Genomic DNA, 18,402 nt, shown 5'->3' on the forward strand with positions numbered 1-18,402 from the left:
GTCTGGGCCCCAGGCTCTCCTCTTAGCTCTCAGGGTCTGCTCGGAAGCCAGAGAAGGGCAGGGTGGGAGGTGCTGGCTGGGAGCACACACCTGGCAGGCCTGCCCGTGAGACCTGCTTAGCCCAGCCTTCCAGGCATCTGGGTCAGGAAGACCAGCCCCAGGAGCCCCCAGCCCAAGCAGCAGGGAGGGAAGCCAAGCTCTGAAGGGTGAGGAAGCAGGGATCTGAGCCCAGCACCAGGTGGGGGAGGCTGGCCCAGGCCTTTAAAGATGAGACAAGGGCAAGGGGTTTCTGTGTGCAGGGCCAGGTCTGTGTCCAGCCCACACTGGTGCTGTCCACTCAGGTCTTCTGGGCCCAGCAAAAGGCCGCCTCAGGCCTGCTTGTCAATTGAAGAGTTGTATTAGGGAAGCAAAGTGGGGTCTGCCAGGGGAACTGTCCTGGGTGCATCCAGGGTGCACAGCAGGGCAGGCGTCAGTCCCTGCAGAGGCAGGGCTCCACCCACCCAGAGCAGACCCTGCCCCCACACTGGGCTCCTGCCCTTTCCTCTGACCCCACAAGCATTTAGAGGTCAGGCTCAGTGCTCCTGGGCAACAAAACAGTTCCTGCTCCAGGGAGCCTTGGGCTGGGGAGGGAATCACATGGGCGGGTCCTCTCGGTGGAGGAGCAGCCTGGAGCAAGAGGAGCCCTCAGCAGGGCTTGAGGGAAGCCAATGGCTGCTGCCCAGCAGAGCTGGTGGGGCCTTGGTGGGTGCAGCATGAGTGGGGGACGGAGTCCTCCAGGGTCAGGTGGGAGGCTCTCAGAGGAGGACAGGGGAGAACTGGGCTTCCTCAGGAAGCCAGAGCAGCTGCTGGGGCTGCTGCTCACTTTCAGACGAGGGCAGCCCTGGCAGTGGACACAGAAGAAAGGGAGTTGTCCTCATAGGTTCCTGGTTGGGGGCAGCAGGTGTCCAGGCCTTGGACAGAGCCCAGACAAGGGTCAGCAGCCAGCGCCTGCAGAGGGCGGTCGTGGGGTGTGGAAAGTCTGCAGAGCAGGTTGCCACAGCAGGCCTCTGCCAGTCAGCACGAGGGAACTACACCCACGTGCCTTGGCGTGAGAGTGCCCATGATGGCCGCCTGTCCCCTGCCAGATAGAAGCTCCCCGGGCGTCCAGGTGGAGTGAGGAGGCTGCAGCTTCCTTGTGAGGACCCTCCTGTCACCTAAAGGCCCACTGCCTGTCCCCCAGGAGAGCCCTGGTCAGGGCCTCAAGCAGAAAAGGAGGGTCAGAGCCAAGCAAAGGCACCCCACCCCCCCACGGTGGCAGTGGCGACCAGGATACACCAGGCCCCTGAAGCCTGGAGCACTTGTAGGTGGGTTTGCAGAATCGCTGCTCATCAGCGCATCAGATTCTAGTCCTGGCTCCTGGTTGTTGCAAGCTCCAAATACAGTGCTTGGCCAACAGTTGGGCGTAGTGAGCACTCTCTGCCAGCAAGCAGCCCCATGCCCTCATTCTGCCCTGGCAGAAGCACCATGCACCCCAGACTACCTCACGCGTGCCGTCCCTTGTGCAGCAGGCCCCTGGGGAAGGAAGGAGGGGCTTTGGAGCAGCGGGGAGTGGGTAGCTGATTCCAGCTGCACCCTGTGAACATCTGCAGCCCTTGGTGTCTGCTAGTGTTAGCAGAGGCTGGGGACAGCCTGGGCCCATGTGGCTGGCACTGGGCAGGGTACAAAGCAGAGGCCATCTTGAGAAGATTGAGCAGCAGCCCCACAGTTCAGCCACGTGAAGATGCCGGGAGGGGCTCGTCTTTGTGTGCTTGCTCCTGCTGTCAACACAGTTGTTTCCAGGTCTGTCTCTTTCATCCTGGGGCCTATGTGTCAGCACCCCCCGTGGATGCAGGAACCGTGGGTGGATTCTGCCTTTCCTAGACACACATGGCTATGATGATGTTTGGTTGATAGATCAGGCACAGTGAGAAGATGTGCACGTAGCCTCCTCCTGGAGTGTCTTGTGGGGCCACGGATCACAGCCTCTGCATGGTTTCTCCTCTCTGGAGCACCTCGTGGCGGCTCCCCCACGCTGGGGATGGACACAGGCGGGGTGTGCTGAGTGACAGTTGTACGGGCTGTGCACAGGGGCACTCCATCCAAGGCGGGACGGGCTACTCAGAGAAGTGCGCACTCTAAACTTCGTGTTGGTTGTTTCTAGAATTTTCCCTCTAATATGACCAAGGGTAACAAGCTGCAGGGTGCCAGCTGCAGTGAGGTGATGTGGTGTGGGGAACTGGGTCCCCCATGGTGGATGTGCTGTGGTGCTCCACCTGCTCACAGGTATCGGGGGCTTCAGGCTTGGGGCACTTAGAAGCAGCCCTGTTTTACCTTGGCCTCCAAGTCGTAATGGCCATGCATACGTTGTCACAAAGCTGCCAGAGCACTTTCCAAGGGGGCGGCACTGTTGCCTGCCCACCCAGCTGCATGCAAGGCTCTGGTTCCTCCACGTCCTCACCAGCACTTGCTGTTCTACTTACTGTTATTGTTATGGGGGGGGGGGAGCAGAGAGAAATAGAGGCAGACAGCTCTACTATCTTCTGGCTCACTTCCTAAACACCCACAACAGCTGGGGCTGCACCAGAGCTGGAGCCAGGAGCCAGGAACTCAATCCTGGTCTCCCACATGGGAGGCAGGACCCCATTGACCTGAGCTGTCACTTGCTACCTTCCAGGGTGTGCATGAGCAGGAAGCTGGAATCAGAAGCAGAGCTGGGACTCACACCCAGGCCCTCCATGCAGGGTGTGAGTGTCCCACGCAGCAGCCCCACTGCTGGCCCAGATGCCCCGTTGTCCTCTGACCTTTGGTCCCAGCCTCACTCTGGTGCTGGGCAGCACCTGGCCTGGTTGTGATGTGCACTGCACCAGACCAAGGACAGACATATTCCCACATGTGCGTTGTTGAATTTCTGGATTTAGTTTTTGTTGGAACGTAGCAATTGCATATGTGTATGGAGTGCTAATGTAGTGTCCCAAATCTCATACAGTGTGCAGCGACTGAGGACGGCCAGCTTGTCAGTCACCTCATGCGCCCACCATTTCTTTGTGATGAGGACGCTACTGATCTCATCTGCCAGCTGCTACCCACACTTCCCCTGCTGTGCAGTGGGACACCTGACCACAGCCGTGCTCCCTACAGTCCACCTGTGGGTCTCCTCAACCCACTTCCTATCTGACTCAGCCTCAGTGGATTCTCTTTTTTTCCTTATAAAGATTTTAATTATTTATTTGGGATGTAGAGTTACAGAGAGAGAGAGGGAGACACAGAAAGTGCTGGTTGACTCCTCAAATGGCCGCAATGGCCAAAGCTGGGCCAATCTGAAGCCAGGAGCTTCTTCCAGGTCTCCCTCATGGGAGCAGGGGCCCAAGCACTTGGGCCATCTACCACTGCTTTTCTAGGCCATAGCAGAGAGCTGGATCAGAAGAGGACCAGCCAGGGTATGAACCATTGTCCCTATGGGCTGCTGGCGCTGCAGGCAGAGGCTTAGCCTACTATAATACGGCTTTGGATGCAGTGAAGTTTTCTCACATGGATGTCTTCAGTTTCCATATATGAGTGGAAATATGTTCTGCTTGTATTTCTGTGCCAGGCTTGTTTCAACCATAATGTCCTCTAAGTCCATTCCCGTAGTCACAGGAGACAGATGTCACCCTTTGAATGGCTGAGTGGCCTTTCACACACCACACTGCAGATGTACAGGAGCCTTTGTCACACCCCACAGCACAGATCCACAGGGGTCTATGTCACACATCATACCACAGACCCACAGGGGCCTGTGTCACACCTCACACCACAGACCCACAGGGGCCTGTGTCACACCTCACACCTCACACCACACACATGGGCCTGTCACACCCCACACCACAGACCCACAGGGGCCTGTGTCACACCCCACACCACAGACCCACAGGGGCCTATGTCACACCTCATACCACACACACGGGCCTGTGTCACACCCCACACCACAGACCCACAGGGGCCTGTGTCACACCTCACACCACAGACCTACAGGGACCTGTGTCACACCTCACAACAGACCCAGAAGGGCCTGTGTCACACCTCAAACCACAGACCCACAGGGACCTGTATCATACCTCACACAACAGACCTATAGGGGCCTTGTCACACCCCTAACCATTGACCTACAGGGGCTTGTGTCACACTTCACATGACAGACCTACAGGAACCTGTGTCACACCCCATACTGCAGACGTACCGGAGCCTTTGTCACACCCCACACGACAGACCCACAGGGGCCTGTGTTGCATCTCACATGACAGACCTACAGGGGCCTGTGTCATACCCCACACGACAGACCCACAGGGGCCTGTGTCACACCTCACACCACAGACCCACAGGGGCCTGTGTCACACCTCACACCTCACACCACACACATGGGCCTGTCATACCCCACACCACAGACCCACAGGGGCCTGTGTCACACCCCACACCACAGACCCACAGGGGCCTATCTCACACCTCACACCTCACACCACACACATGGGCCTGTCACACCCCACACCACAGACCCACAGGGGCCTGTGTCACACCCCACACCACAGACCCACAGGGGCCTATCTCACACCTCACACCTCACACCACACACATGGGCCTGTCACACCCCACACCACAGACCCACAGGGGCCTGTGTCACACCCCACACCACAGACCCACAGGGGCCTATGTCACACCTCACACCACACACACGGGCCTGTGTCACACCCCACACCACAGACCCACAGGGGCCTGTGTCACACCTCACAACACAGACCTACAGGCGCCTGTGTCACACCTCACACCACAGACCCACAGGGATTTGTGTCACACCTCACACGACAGACCTATAGGGGCCTTGTCACACCCCTAACCATTGACCTACAGGGGCTTGTGTCACACTTCACAGACCTGCAGGAACCTGTGTCATACCCCACACGACAGACCCAGAGGGACCTGTATCACACCTTACACGACAGACCCATAGGGACCTGTGTCACACCTGACACCACAGACCCACAGGGGCCTGTGTCACACCCCACACGACAGACCCACAGGGACCTGTGTCACACCCCACACGACAGACCCACAGGGGCCTGTGTCACACCCCACACGACAGACCCACAGGGGCCTGTGTCACACCCCACACGACAGACCCACAGGGGCCTGTGTCACACCCCACACGACAGACCCCCAGGGGCCTGTGTCACACCTCACACCACAGACCCACAGGGGCCTGTGTCATACCCCACACCACAGACCTACATGTCACAGTGTATACCACAAGCCTATACGGAGTGAAATAATTTGGTCTGCAAATACAATGAAGGCTAGGAACACCCACACATTCATGTTCATTGACCCACAGAAAAGGTACCACAAGACACAGTAGGGATGCAGGGTGAGGTCTATAGATGGTGGGATAGCCCTGTGTTCCCACCTGGAGTGGGAGTGGCCCCTGGTCCCTGCCTTGCACAAACCCCCTCAAAGCAGATGAGAGCTGACTGGCCATTGCGAGCTCGGGCAGGAAGCACAGGAGGCCCCTGGACGCCAGCCTGGGCCTGACTTCTCTCTGAGGCTGCACAGGAGTGCCTCCCCTGGGGAAGCCCCCCAACTCCGCCCCGCAGCGGGCTGGCACAGCCTCAGCGGTCGCCTGCTCTGCCCTCCCCACAGCCACCCGGGAGTCAGCCTTCGTGCACGCCATTGCCTCCGCTGGCGTGGCCTTTGCTGTGACGCGTTCCTGCGCAGAGGGCTCAGCCACCATCTGCGGCTGCAGCAGCCGTCACCCGGGCTCCCCTGGTGAGGGCTGGAAGTGGGGCGGCTGCAGTGAGGACATCGAGTTTGGTGGGATGGTGTCACGGGAGTTTGCCGACGCCCGGGAGAACCGGCCGGATGCCCGCTCAGCCATGAACCGCCACAACAACGAGGCCGGGCGCCAGGTAAGAGCACAGTCCTGACCGCCTCCCTCAGGTGTGAGCCCTGATCTCTGGAGGTGGGGCCGGGGGCGGGACTGGGGACCCCCTGCCCGGGGCTCTCTGAAGCTCAGCATCCATCTGCTGCACCTAAAGCCTGTGGTTCAATCACAGTGTGCACTTGGGGTCACCAGGAGGGAGGCATGGGTCAAGTCCTGGCTGACAGCCCCTCACAACCCAGGGAAGGAGACGGCGAGGCAGCCTCAGCACGTCACGGGAGGCCTGCAGTGAGAAAGTGTGCGCGTGGGGACCCAGACGCCAGGGCCAGTGGGCAGTGCCTGGGGGAGCCCAGCAGCACCTCCCAGGGAGCCTTGAGGGGATGGGCCACAGTGGCTGGGTCTGAGGAGAACATGGGGAGTACCCTGGGAAAGGGGCAGGGTCTCCAGGCACGAGCCTGTGGTCACCCAGCCCACCGCAGAGGAGGCAGCTAGTGGGTGCATAGGGGCCGTGCTGGACGCTCAAGCCCAGTGCCCCAGCGTTGGGAGCTGAGGCCACAGGAGGCCTGGGTCCTGGCAGCTCCACCCCACTGCACAGAACAGTGCCACTGGCGGCACCAGCTCTGCTCCTGCCTCTCCCTCCCTCACACGTGCAGGTGGCAGAGGTGCGGCCCCGATGGCTTCACAGAAACTGTGGGCTTGGAATTGGAGAGAATGCCTTGCAGGGTTGCACAAGGACACACAGCGAGGGAGCCCGGGGAGCAGGGACCCCACTTCAGGTGGAGGGCAGCAGCGTGAGGTGGGAGCAGCTCACCCCGGAGGGCTTTGTATGCCCCGCCAGCAAAGGCAGGCTCCCCAAGAGGAAAAGCAGCTCAGACGCGGAAGGGCTCGGGCCCAGCAGGGCTACCTGCTGGACTGCCTGGAGCGCAGGGGATGCTGTGGGCTGTGTTTTGTCACATGTAGCGTTCATCATGTCTGTACTTTTGCATACATAGTGTTCTTCCATAAATGGTTGGTTGATTTAAAGGCAGCGCAACACAGAGGGAGTTTCCATCTGCTGATTCACTCCCCCAAATTGCACAACAGCCAGGTCTAGGCCAGACCAAAGCTGGGAGCCAGGAACTCCATCCGGGTCTCTCACGTGGATGCAGGGGCCCAAGCACTTCCCAGGCATCTTAGCAGGGAGCTGGGTCAGAAGTGGAGCAGCCGGGACTGGAACAAGCACTCCAGTATGGGATCCCAGCACCCCAGCCCCTTTCAGCATCAAATAGCTAAGCACCACGTGAGGAGTGAGTGGCTCCAGACCCAGCAGAAGACAGGACCCAGCCTGGGGGCTGCTTGCTGATCCGAGGGCGTGCAGAGGCCGAACAGGCCCTGGCAGAGACCCAGTCCCTCAGGGGAGTGGTCTTCTGTGAGCCCCTTTTCGGTATGGGCCTGGGCCCCAAAACCAGGGGTGTCCACAAGTGGACCAGCCCAGGAGAATCTCAGGACCTAACCTGGGTGGGGTGACTGCAGACAGCAGGGACCCCACGCACCTGGGAAGGCAAACAAAGCCCTCCTCACTCTAGTCCTAGGAACGCTTTTCAGACCCAACACACAACACCTGACCAAGAATGACCTCTCATGGGAGCTGGTGACACAGGAACCCCCGAGGCTGGAGTGAAGACACAGTGGGGACAGTGTGCCTGTTTTTATACCCGAAGCTAAGACGCAAGCTCGGACAGTCCAGCAGGGAAGTAAGAAAGACAAATCACAACTGCAGGGTGAATGAGGACTTCAGTGAGGGGCAGCCACCCGTGGAACCACAGGGAAGCCGAGGTTCAAACAGATAAATGGATACAGATCCGAGACAGGTAGGAGTGATAGTGATTGACAGATGAGATAGATGATAGGCAGACACTCATGAGACCAGGAAAACAGAAGAGACGGTGATAGCACCACTTTGAGAACCAAAAAGCAGATAAAGTGAACACTTGGTGTCTTAGCAAGGAGCATGAGTTTCAAGCCAGTGAGAACCAGGCTGAGTTGCTAACATCAGTCACCCTGAGATAAATCTGAGGCTGAAAACAGGAAGACTGGTTAAAGTGCTCGATCAGCTGCTGCAGGCTATGCAGGAGGCTGGGGTCTGCTCCCCCTATCACCCGAGGACCCTCCCTTCCCCGTCGCCCAGCCGGGCAGCAGACTGGGAGTCCTCTCCGGGGACACCCAAGTGGGATGGTCGGCGGGTTCACTGCAGCTGCAGGCCTGTGTCTGCCTGGATGCTTCCCGCAAGGTGTCCACTCCACGTGGGAACACACAGCTGGGGAGGCGCTCCCAGCATCCTTCAGGCGCAGTGCACGCCCCAGAAGCGGCTTCCATGTCCTCAGAGGAGGCAGAGATTGAGGAGCTGGCAGAGGGAGAAGTGGGGTCAGAGGGTGGTCGCTTGGGATCCTGGCTGTCCACTCCCATCCCGCTGCTTACTGGGCTCCTGGCCTTGCCCTGGCCCAGTCTTGGGCGTTGCAGGCATTTGGGGAGTGAACCAGCAGATGGAAGCTCGCTCCCTCCCTCCCTTCCTCCCTTTCAAATAAATCTTAAGTAAGACAGTAGGATGTGGGTGGCATCCAGGTGCTATGGGTTAAGACTTTGAAAGAAAAGTGGGAAGGGCCCTGTCTGGCCCAGGCTGCCCTAACGCACGTGTCCCACAGGCCATCGCCAGCCATGTGCACCTGAAGTGCAAGTGCCACGGGCTGTCCGGCAGCTGCGAGGTGAAGACCTGCTGGCGCGCGCAGCCGGCCTTCCGAGCCGTGGGCGACCTGCTCAAGGACAAGTACGACAGCGCCTCGGAGATGGTGGTGGAGAAGCACCGCGAGGCGCGCGGCTGGGTAGAGACGCTGCGGCCGCGCTACGCCCACTTCAAGGTGCCCACGGAACGCGACCTGGTCTATTACGAGGCCTCGCCCAACTTCTGCGAGCCCAACCCTGACACGGGCTCCTTCGGCACGCGCGACCGCGCCTGCAATGTGAGCTCACCCGGCATCGACGGCTGTGACCTGCTGTGCTGCGGCCGCGGCCACAACGCACGCACCGAGCGGCGTCGGGAGAAGTGCCGCTGCGTCTTCCACTGGTGCTGCTACGTGAGCTGCCACGAGTGCGCACGCGTGCTGGACGTGCATACCTGCAAGTAGAGGCCGCCGTGCCGCTGTGACTGCCCGCGCTCCGGCCGCGGAGGGACGTGACCGTCCTGTGCCTTGAGCCTGGCCTTTCGGTTTCAATTTTAATTTCAGTGCTGCTCTACCCGCCATCCACTGGAGTTAGACAAACAGATGTGGTTTTGTTCTTGTCCTTTCTTTCTGTGAAAGAAATTTTTTTAGCGATAGCTTATGAGTTCCAAACAATGGAGAAAGTAAAAAAAAAAAAAAAAGTTTCCAACAAGCTTGTGGTTTCTTATGTCTCTTTCGTGGGGTCAGGGAAAGGGAGGACCAGTGCCTCACCACCTGCTGCTCACGGCACTATGCCACAGCCTGGGCCAGAGACCCACTGGGGGGCCCCCAAGAGCCTCCAACTCTAGGGTACCTGGGGCATCGACACCCCGTGATTCCAAATACACTTGGCACCCCACCCAGGGCCATGAGACGACAGAGCAGGGCGAGGAGAGACAAGATGGGGACAGTCAGGACAAAGTCGGCCGGGACCTTGGAGGGCCATGGGGTGGAAGGCTGGGCCTGGGGCTGCGATGCCTGCATCTTTCTCGCCTGCTAAAACTGCTCTGCCCCTCTACCCAGCAAGGCCTCCTTGGCTCCATTCCCTGCTCAGCCGTTCCTGGCAGGTACTCGTGGGACAGGAATTCCCAGGTGGGGCCAGCTGCAGGAAGATGCTCTACAAAGAGGTAGCCAGCGACGAAGGGCACAGGACCTGGGCCTTCCTCCCTCCTGGGGACTGAGTCACCAGCGGGAGCAGTTGGGGGACCCTGCACCCACCCTGCCCACCACGTGGAGGGGTCAGTCCCTGGGGTGCATGTGGAGCCTCCAGCCTCTGAGAGCCTGGGCTGGAGCCCAGCGTCAGGGACACAGTGGGTGAAAGGGCAGAGAGGGCGGTGGGGAGGGGGGCCTGCAGGGGGCAAGTGCCCCCAGAACCCAGCAAGCAGGGCTGGGTTCGAGGGGAGCAGAGCCCATGTGCCAGACACAGCAAAGCCACCTTCGGCTCCCAGGCCCCACACTCCTGCGAATGGCAGCACTGGGAAGCCCCCAACACCCAGGCCTGTGCCCAGAGGGGGTGGTGCTGGTCTGACTTTGGACACTGCACCCCGAACCTGCCCACCCTAGTGTAGGCCCAGCGTTATGGTCCACTATCCCCACCCCACACTACACCCCTGGACATGGACAGAGAGCAGAGCCCATGAGTAGAAGGCCAGGCTATGTCTCAGAAGGACAGTCGCTGGGCTGCAGGACAGAACCCAGCCAGTGGCCCCAGGGGCTGCTCACTTCAAGCCAGGAGCAAACCCAGCCCCCTTTCCAGGCTCAGTTTCCCTTCTACGCAGGAGGAAGTGGGCTGGGGCCCCTCACCTGCCAGGCTCAGGCACCTCCGCAGGGAGTCTACAGCCCTGCCAGCCCTGCCAGGGAGGAAGTGGCTTGTGGGCCTGTTCGCAGGTAGTTGAGACAAGACAGGAATAACCATATAAAAGGCCCCCTTTGGTCGCCTCTGCAGATCTCACACTCCGGGGCTTTGAAGTTCTGGAGGGGGTGTGGCCGGCCCCCACCGGCCCGCCCTCTCTCTGTCACCCCCTCCTCTGGGCTCCCACTTTTTGCTCCCCCCAGGGAGCAGCCCAGAGGCTGCCCTCCTGGCCTCCCCAGGAAGTTCAGAGCCGTCAGGCTGGGACAGGGCAGCAGGTGCCCATGCCTGGCTCAGGGCAGCAGGAGCCAGCGGCCACCCACACCCAGTCCCCAAAGCCCTGCACCGTGGCCTTGCGGTCTGAGCGAGAGGGGCACAAACTTCCAAAGCCCCCAGGAAGGAACTGCCCCACCCCTGCCCTGCCCTGCCCCAGCTACTGGGCCCTCCTGGGGAAGGACCTTCCAGAAGCTCATCCTGGAGGGGTGGTAGTGGGGAGGGGCCAGTGTGGCAGGAGGAGGGAGAGACCTGGGCTGTTTCCTGTCCTGGGCGTGTCAGCAGTTCAGAGAGGTTGCCCTCTGGCTAAGGCCTGGCAGGAGCCCACTGAGGAGGTGGCCTCATCACTTCACTCCAGAGTCTGAGCCTGTGCCAGCTCCCAGGTGCGTTCATCAGCCACTCTGGCCATCTCCCGTGCCGACACCACAGTGCCAGGGATGAGTCATAACCTTGCTGCAGGCCTGCCCCGAGCCGGCTGTCGTCATGGCGGGCAGTACCAGGCCCGTGGACAGTCCACTCCAAGCCAAAGCCTAGAACTGAGAAGTCATGAGATGGAACTGCCCAAGTCCACTCTCTGACCTCTGCCCCAAGCCCTCCACTGAGGAGGGGACACTGGCCCTTGCCCTGGGGTGGAGGTGAACACCCCCACCCAACCCCGCAGCCTGTCCTTGGGTCTGGCTGGTGGCCTGCGATGGGCCTTCCTTCTCTCCAGCTGCCCCCTGGCCATCCAAGAACACGGGCCCCCAGGCCCTCTCCTGGGTACTGGGCCTCTGGCCTGCCCGATGGACTCTGCTGCATCCCGGGAGGGGCAGAGACACAGGACACACCGAGGTCTGAGCCAGGGCAGCACCATCCACATCCTCTCCCACAGCCCTTGGCCTCCCAGGCTGGGCAGGGGCAAGGCATGAGCTGTTTCTGTGGCCCCTCGGAGCCTGGAGCTGCTGCCCCCCAGGCTGGGGAGCTGTCAGAGGTGCTAATTGCTGTTTAGCTCCAAGCTGCCTCCTTGCTCTTGCCTTTTTCCCTCTTTCCTTTTTTTCATTTGAGCCTCTGCAGCACAGGGTAAACAGTCATTTGGCTCACGGGGCCCTGCAAATTGGTGTTTATGGTGTGAGGGTGAGGAGGACTTGTCCACCCAGACACAGGCAGGGTGGGGGGCAGGGGGCAGGGGGCAGGGGTGGCGGCGGCTGGGCAGCCCTCCCACCTGTGGCCTATGGAGCCTGCCCCTTGGGGCTGAAGAGGCGGGCTGGAGTTGTGGCTGATCCAGGAGGCCTTTTAGGAAAGGGTGAGCCTTCTGCATGGGGCAACACCTCCGAAGGCTGGCCCGGGCCCTTTTGCACCCCTGGGGGTCTCGGGCCTGGGGCAGGTGTGAGGAGTCAGGACGCTGTGCACAAACGGCTGGCCCAGGAGGCCATCTGCGGAGCTAAGACGGGAATGCGGGAGGCCTGGGCCTCCACACGGGAGGTGCCCAGTGCAACTCTAGGCACGGACAGGCAGGGCTGGGAGAAGGGCCTTGCCCGGCTGCCTGCCCCTCGCTGTGGAGAGGCCCCTGCTCAGCCAGCCCTTGCTCGTGCGCCGGGGCCCCCTCTGATGCCAAAATTCACCGCCCCGTGCCCAGCCAGCCCAGGGCCCAGGGGCTCAGCCTGTGCCCCTCCTTCCCTGGCACCACCAGGAAGCCTGCAGCCCAGAGAGATGCCACGTGTGTCCCTCTCGCTGTCCACAGCTGGGCTGGGGCCTTCGCTGGCACAGCCCTGGGCCCGCACCCCCACCTCCAGGTCCAGCTGTAGCCGCAAGGAGGCCCCTGATCTGTGGAGCAAGAAACAGGGCCCAGGCGTCCCTGACGGCTGTAACTGCCTTCCTGGCTGTCAGACTCTGTTCTATAATAACCTCCAGGGGCTCCCACTGGCCCCAGGACAAACCCCTGCTCCGTGGACCACGCTCCACAACCCACTGCTCTTCCCCCAGGGGCTCTGGAAGACGGCACCAGCTGCATCGGCCTGCGTGCGGCTCTGCAGTGGGGGCCCTGGTGCACAGCCCTCCAGCCTTCTCTGGCAGGCCGGTCTGTGTGAGCTCCATCAGCATCCCCCGCCCACAGGGGGACTCCTGTGATAGAGGACTTGGAAGACCTGCAGTGTGGTCCATGGGCACACGCATTCAGGAGCCATGCTGAGTCCCAGGCCATGAGGAATGGGTAACGGGTCAGGCCGTGGTGGTCAGGTGTGGCTGTCTCCCCCAACGACCTGGGCCACAGGCAGATCACTGAGGGCCGTGCACTGGGTCTCTTCTTTTTTTTTTTTTTTTTTTTTTTGACAGGCAGAGTGGACAGTGAGAGAGAGAGACAGAGAGAAAGGTCTTCCTTTGCCATTGGTTCACCCTCCAATGGCCACCGCGGCCAGCGCTCTGCGGCCGGTGCACCGTGCTGATCTGAAGGCAGGAGCCAGGTACTTATCCTGGTCTCCCATGGGGTGCAGGGCCCAAGCACTTGGGCCATCCTCCACTGTACTCCCGGGCCACAGCAGAGAGCTGGCCTGGAAGAGGGGCAACCGGGACAGAATCCGGCGCCCCGATCGTGACTAGAACCTGGTGTGCCGGTGCCGCAAGGTGGAGGATTAGCCTAGTGAGCCACAGCGCCGGCGCACTGGGTCTCTTCTGTCCCAGGAAGGGGCAGGCGTCTCCTCGGACGGCTCAGTGCGGTGCTGCCTGGACATCCTCTGTGGTGCCCAGGTCAGTGACCTTGCTATGGCCTGAGGCCCCTTGAGTCCACGATGCCCACCTGCAGAGGGCTGGGCACCTGTTGGGCCATCCGAGAACTACCTTGGCAACTGCCATTGACCACGGACCTCAGAGGTGCAGCGGGCGCTGCAAATGTGGAAGCCCTGGTCGTGGCCCTGTCCTCCAGCCTCTTCCCTGGGTTCAGGGTGGAGGTGGGAGCCTAGTTCCTCCCCATCCCTCTGTGCTGGGCGCGAGCCTTGTGTGGGTTCCGTGAGCTTCCTCCGTGCTGGCAAGGTCAGGAGCAGAGAGGAGGGAGTGACAGCTTCCTATGTCCATGGCCAGGCCCTTGCTTGGGGGACACCAAGGACACCCCTGAACCCTGGAGAGCCTGGCGGGTCCTGCCCGGGGAGGCCCCACTCTCACCTGTGGGGAGGACCCGCTTCCCACCCCCAGCATCAGAAGCACTGGCTGTGTGGGACCTGTGTGTAGCCCTGTGGTGGGACCTTCAGCCGCCCACCTGCCTGCTGTGTTCCTCTCCGTTACCCCCGGCTGGCGCCCTGCCTCCCTCACCACAGTGGAGCCTAGGGGACAGGAGGCCCCCAGGCCCCCAGTTCTCACCTGGGGAGTGGCGTGGCCCCCCTCCCCTCCCTGCCAGACTCCTGTCCTGCCCGGACCACACCCCTCTCCACCACAGGTCAGCCTCACGGGTGAGGGCAGGGGGAGCCCATGTGGGCCACAGCAGGGCTCTGGAACCCTGTGGAGTTCGCCTGCTGTGGAGACAGAGGAGGCTGAGCACTGGAGTGTGGATGCTGCAGGCAGCCCCGGGGCATGGTCCTGCGCAGACCCCTGGGCCAGCCTTAGACACGGATGCCGGGAGTGGGCAGCACGCCAGCGGCAGATGCCGGGGACACAGCGATGCTTGCAGCTGAGCTTTTTAATTAACCTCAGCAGGCTGCTCTGAGGAGCCCAATTAAGTGGAGAATGTGAGGCAGAGTGGGGTCACACGGAGGGGCGTGCTGTAATTGCAGAGTGGTGGCCAGGGCAGGAGCGCCCCCGCCTGGCCGCTCTGGGAGCTGAGCGTAGCTCTCTGGCACAGACCCTGGCAGCAGACCAAAGAGACACCGGGTCCCCTCTGGCCCCTGCTCACCTGTCACCGGCCCTGGAAGCATCTCTCGCACTTGCTCCTCTGCAAACACAGCTCAGAGGTGCAGTGCAGACCCTGGCGGGCAGCAGCGATGGCTCAGGGCACGCGGGGCATGAGCCAGTGGACGGAAGCGCTCTCTGTCTCCGTCTCTCTGCGTCTCGCGTAAGTGAACAAATCTGTTTTTACATGGTCCAGATATGCATGCACAGTGGAAGAGAGAAGCCATGGGAGGGGCTGGAGACCCCTAGAAGGGAGCCGGGGTGCTCCTGGAGAGGGGACGCCTGGAGAGCAGGCTATGGTGCGGGGGGCCAGCCTCAAGCCAGAGTGACACACAAGACACACATCTCCAGAGAAGACAGCAGCAAGCAGCCTGCACGTGGAGGTGTCACAGAGAGACGACTGCTGCTCCCGGGGTTTGGCGCAGGCCAGGGCTCCCTGCCATGCACATCCTGGGAGGCAGCGCTTGGGTCCCTGTCACCCACATGGGAGAGACCTGAACTGAGCTCAGCCTGGCCCAGTCCGTTTGGGGAGTAAGCCAACAAACAGGAGATCTCTGTCCATCTCTCTCCTTCCAAAGAAAACAAAAGCACCATACAGAATGTCACAAGGGTTGCTGAGGCCGTGAAGCTGCTGAGTGACAGAAACCAGGGCTGCCTCCTCCCCAGGCCCGGGGCCCCTCCGCTGCCTCCTCCAGCCCCTGGAGCCCTGGCTAGCCACCTCCTCCGACACTGTCCAGGGTGTCAGGGCCCACCCCAATCCAGGATGGCCCCATCTCAGGGTCACTCAGTGGCTCGATCTGCCAAGACCCCATTTCCAAAGAAGGGCTCCTCATGAGGTTCCGGTGGGCAGAGGTACTGCAGAGCCCTGCGGGAGGAGTCCCAGGCCCCATCACCTCCCTGGAGACCTCAGGCCAGCCCTGACCCCAGAATGCCACACACCCATCAGCCCAGAGTTCACATGCAGGTGTGGCGGGGATGGGGAGGTGGTCAGGGTGCAATGCGGTCATGGCTCCTGTGGCTGAGTAACCAGAGGAGACGCCCAAGCTGGCACCTGGCTCCAACCCCACACACGGCTCCATCTCCACACGTGCTGCGTCCCCACACGTGGCTGTGACCCCACACACACTCTGTCCCCCCACACAGCTGTGACCCACACATGTGGCTGTGACCCCACATGCACTCTGTCTCCACACACAGCTCTGTCCCCACACACGGCTGTGACCCCACGCATGTGGCTGTGACCCCACCCACACTCTGTTCCCACACGCAGCTCTGCCCCTACTTGTGCTCTGTCCCCATACACAGCTGTGTCCCCACATGAGGCTGTGACCCCACATGCACTCTGGCCCCACACACACTCCCTCTTGGCACCTGAGCCCCTGTGCCCCGGCAAGTCGCAGCAGGAAGTCCTCACCGGATGCTGGCACCATGATCTTGGACATCTCGGCTCCACCGTGAGCTGGGCAGGCTTCTGTGTGTAGACCACCAGTCTCAGTCACTGAAAAAGCACAGACTAAGCTGGGGCCAAGGGCTTTTTTGGCGCCCACCCAACCGTGGGCTTTCTGGACCCCCAGTGTGCACAAGGTCCCGTGTGTGTCCGCGGCACAGTCCTTCCTTGTGACCCATGTGACGTGGGGAGCCCTCTGGGTCTGGACAGGCACGTGTGGGGTGAGTCTGTGAAGCCCTGTGCTGGGGAATGTGGCCTCCTCCCCTCTGCTGTGGGCTGGCCAGGGGAAAGGGGCTGAGGGAGGGGCGCAGACACCGGCCCCCCAACCTGTGGGTAAGGACAGCTGCATCTTGCACAGAGAGCCTGGGGCCCACACGCTGTGCTCTGGTCCGCAGTCCCCTCCCCCACATGCTGGGACCCACCCCAGGGTGGCCCTGGCTCAGTGCCCTCGCCAGCCTCCTGCTGGGCCCTCACCTCAGCCCCACTGGGGATTCACGCAGGGGAGACCCCGTCTGTCTGCCCTCTCCCCTAATGAGGCACAGCCAAGTCACTCTCTCTCTCTTTACATTTTGTTCGACAGGGAAGGAGGGTGGGATGGAGAGGTCTTCCATCCACTGGTTCATTTCCCAGATGCCGGCAACATCCAGGGCTGGGTCAGGTGAAAGCCAGGAGCCAGGAACCCCATGTGGGTTGTAGGGACCCCAGTATTTGCACCATCACTTGCTGTCTCCTAGACTGCACATCACAAGGAAGATAGAATCAGGAGCAGAGTGGGAACTCAAACCCAGGCACCCCAAGCAGTGTCAACTACCGTGTCAACTGTGCATCGGCCAGCCACTCTCCCAGGACAGAAGCAAGCCCCAACTCCAGCCGTCTCCATCAACGCATCTCTGATGTCTTGCTGCACAAGAAGCAACAGCAGATGCCTACGCAGCCGTCCTCTCTTCTTGTCCAGCTCAGCTCCCCAAGCCCGCCCCCCTCCCTGTGCCAGGCGCAGCCCCCGCGCTCTCCCTGGGCTCCTGCCCAGGCTCCTTTCATGTCCTGGAGCAGCCCTCGGGCAGGGGAGCACTTGCCCAGTCCACAGATCTTCCCAGAGGGCACGGGCGGGGCCCAAAGGCCAGGCCGAGGGGTGGGGGCAGTGCAGGGCCGAGCTCCTCAGCCTCCAGGTACCTGTGCGTGGTCAGCTCTGGACGATCGGGGACCCTCTGCTCACCCAGCTGCCTGACCCAGGCCAGCTGCTGACACCAATTATCAATGGCGATCAACTCAACCTTCAGCCCCTCCCCATTCCCTGAGGCTTCCGGCACCAGTGAGCTCATCAGATTCCAGGGATTTCAGGGTTACTGCACGGGGCAGCATCTTGTCGGCTCTGAGCTGCAGGGAGGAAGCCAGGACTGCACTGGATAGCGGCTCTCAGCGGAAGCCTTGTTGCTGCTGCGCAAGGTTTGGCCCTGAGCCGGCTGTTGCAGACAGAGCAGTGGAGCAGCAAACCCTAGAGAGGTGGACAGACAGCACAGCAGGCCGACAGCTGCAGGAGTGCGTCTCCGGGCCACGCTGCAGCCTGCGCAGGTGGACTCGTGTCCTGCCCACCCTGGTGGACAGACAGCACAGCAGGCCGACAGCTGCAGGAGTGCGTCTCTCAGCCACGCTGCAGCCTGTGCAGCACCGGAGCACTTGTCTCCCAAGAGGCACGGTGGGGTCAGGACAGAGGCAAGCTGGGGCAACACCCAGACCGGGTGGACTAAGCTCAAGGACTTTCAGGGCCTGGCTGTGTGATGCCCCACACGTACATGCGTCCCAGGACTCAGCACCTGCAGCCAGGCAAGGAGCCACTTCCTCACAGACCCCGGGCAAGGGGCTGCCGCTGCCTCACAGACCCGCACTCACAGCCCCATACTCACACACTCACTCACACACCATCACACACCCACACTCACAGCCCCACACTCACACCCACATCACACACCCACACTCACAGCCCTGCACTCACACACCCACACTCACAGCCCCACACTCTCACACCCACACTCACAGCCCCACACTCACACACCGTCACACACCATCACACACCCACACTCACAGCCCCACACTCTCACACCCACACTCACACCCACATCACACACCCACACTCACAGCTCTGCACTCACACACCACACTCTCACATCCACACTCACACCAACATCACACACCCACACTCACAGCCCCACACTCACAGCCCCACACTCACACCAACATCACACACCCACACTCACAGCCCTGCACTCTCACACCTGCACTCACACACCATCACACACCCACACTCAGCCCTGCACTCTCACACCCA

The 18,402-nt window shown here is 61.3% G+C and overlaps 1 protein-coding gene across 2 annotated transcripts in view; it reads left to right on the forward strand.

Moving 5' to 3' along the window:
* The window catches only part of WNT3A (Wnt family member 3A), a 34,807-nt gene extending 25,503 nt beyond the window's left edge, over positions 1-9,304 (forward strand). Inside the window, exons 3-4 of one of the 2 annotated variants that reach the window (XM_002723853.6) lie at positions 5,686-5,951; positions 8,605-9,304. In XM_002723853.6, the coding sequence (XP_002723899.3) occupies positions 5,686-5,951; positions 8,605-9,084 (746 nt within the window). In that variant the 3' untranslated portion in view covers positions 9,085-9,304. The remainder of the gene's footprint in view (positions 1-5,685; positions 5,952-8,604) is intronic. The other variant, XM_070075932.2, reaches the window with a different exon arrangement.
* Positions 9,305-18,402: the final 9,098 nt, after the last annotated feature.

The sequence above is a fragment of the Oryctolagus cuniculus genome, chromosome 6, assembly GCF_051225735.1.
Source record: "Oryctolagus cuniculus isolate XC-2025 breed Fujian yellow rabbit chromosome 6, ASM5122573v1, whole genome shotgun sequence".
NCBI classification, from domain to species: Eukaryota; Metazoa; Chordata; class Mammalia; order Lagomorpha; family Leporidae; genus Oryctolagus; species Oryctolagus cuniculus.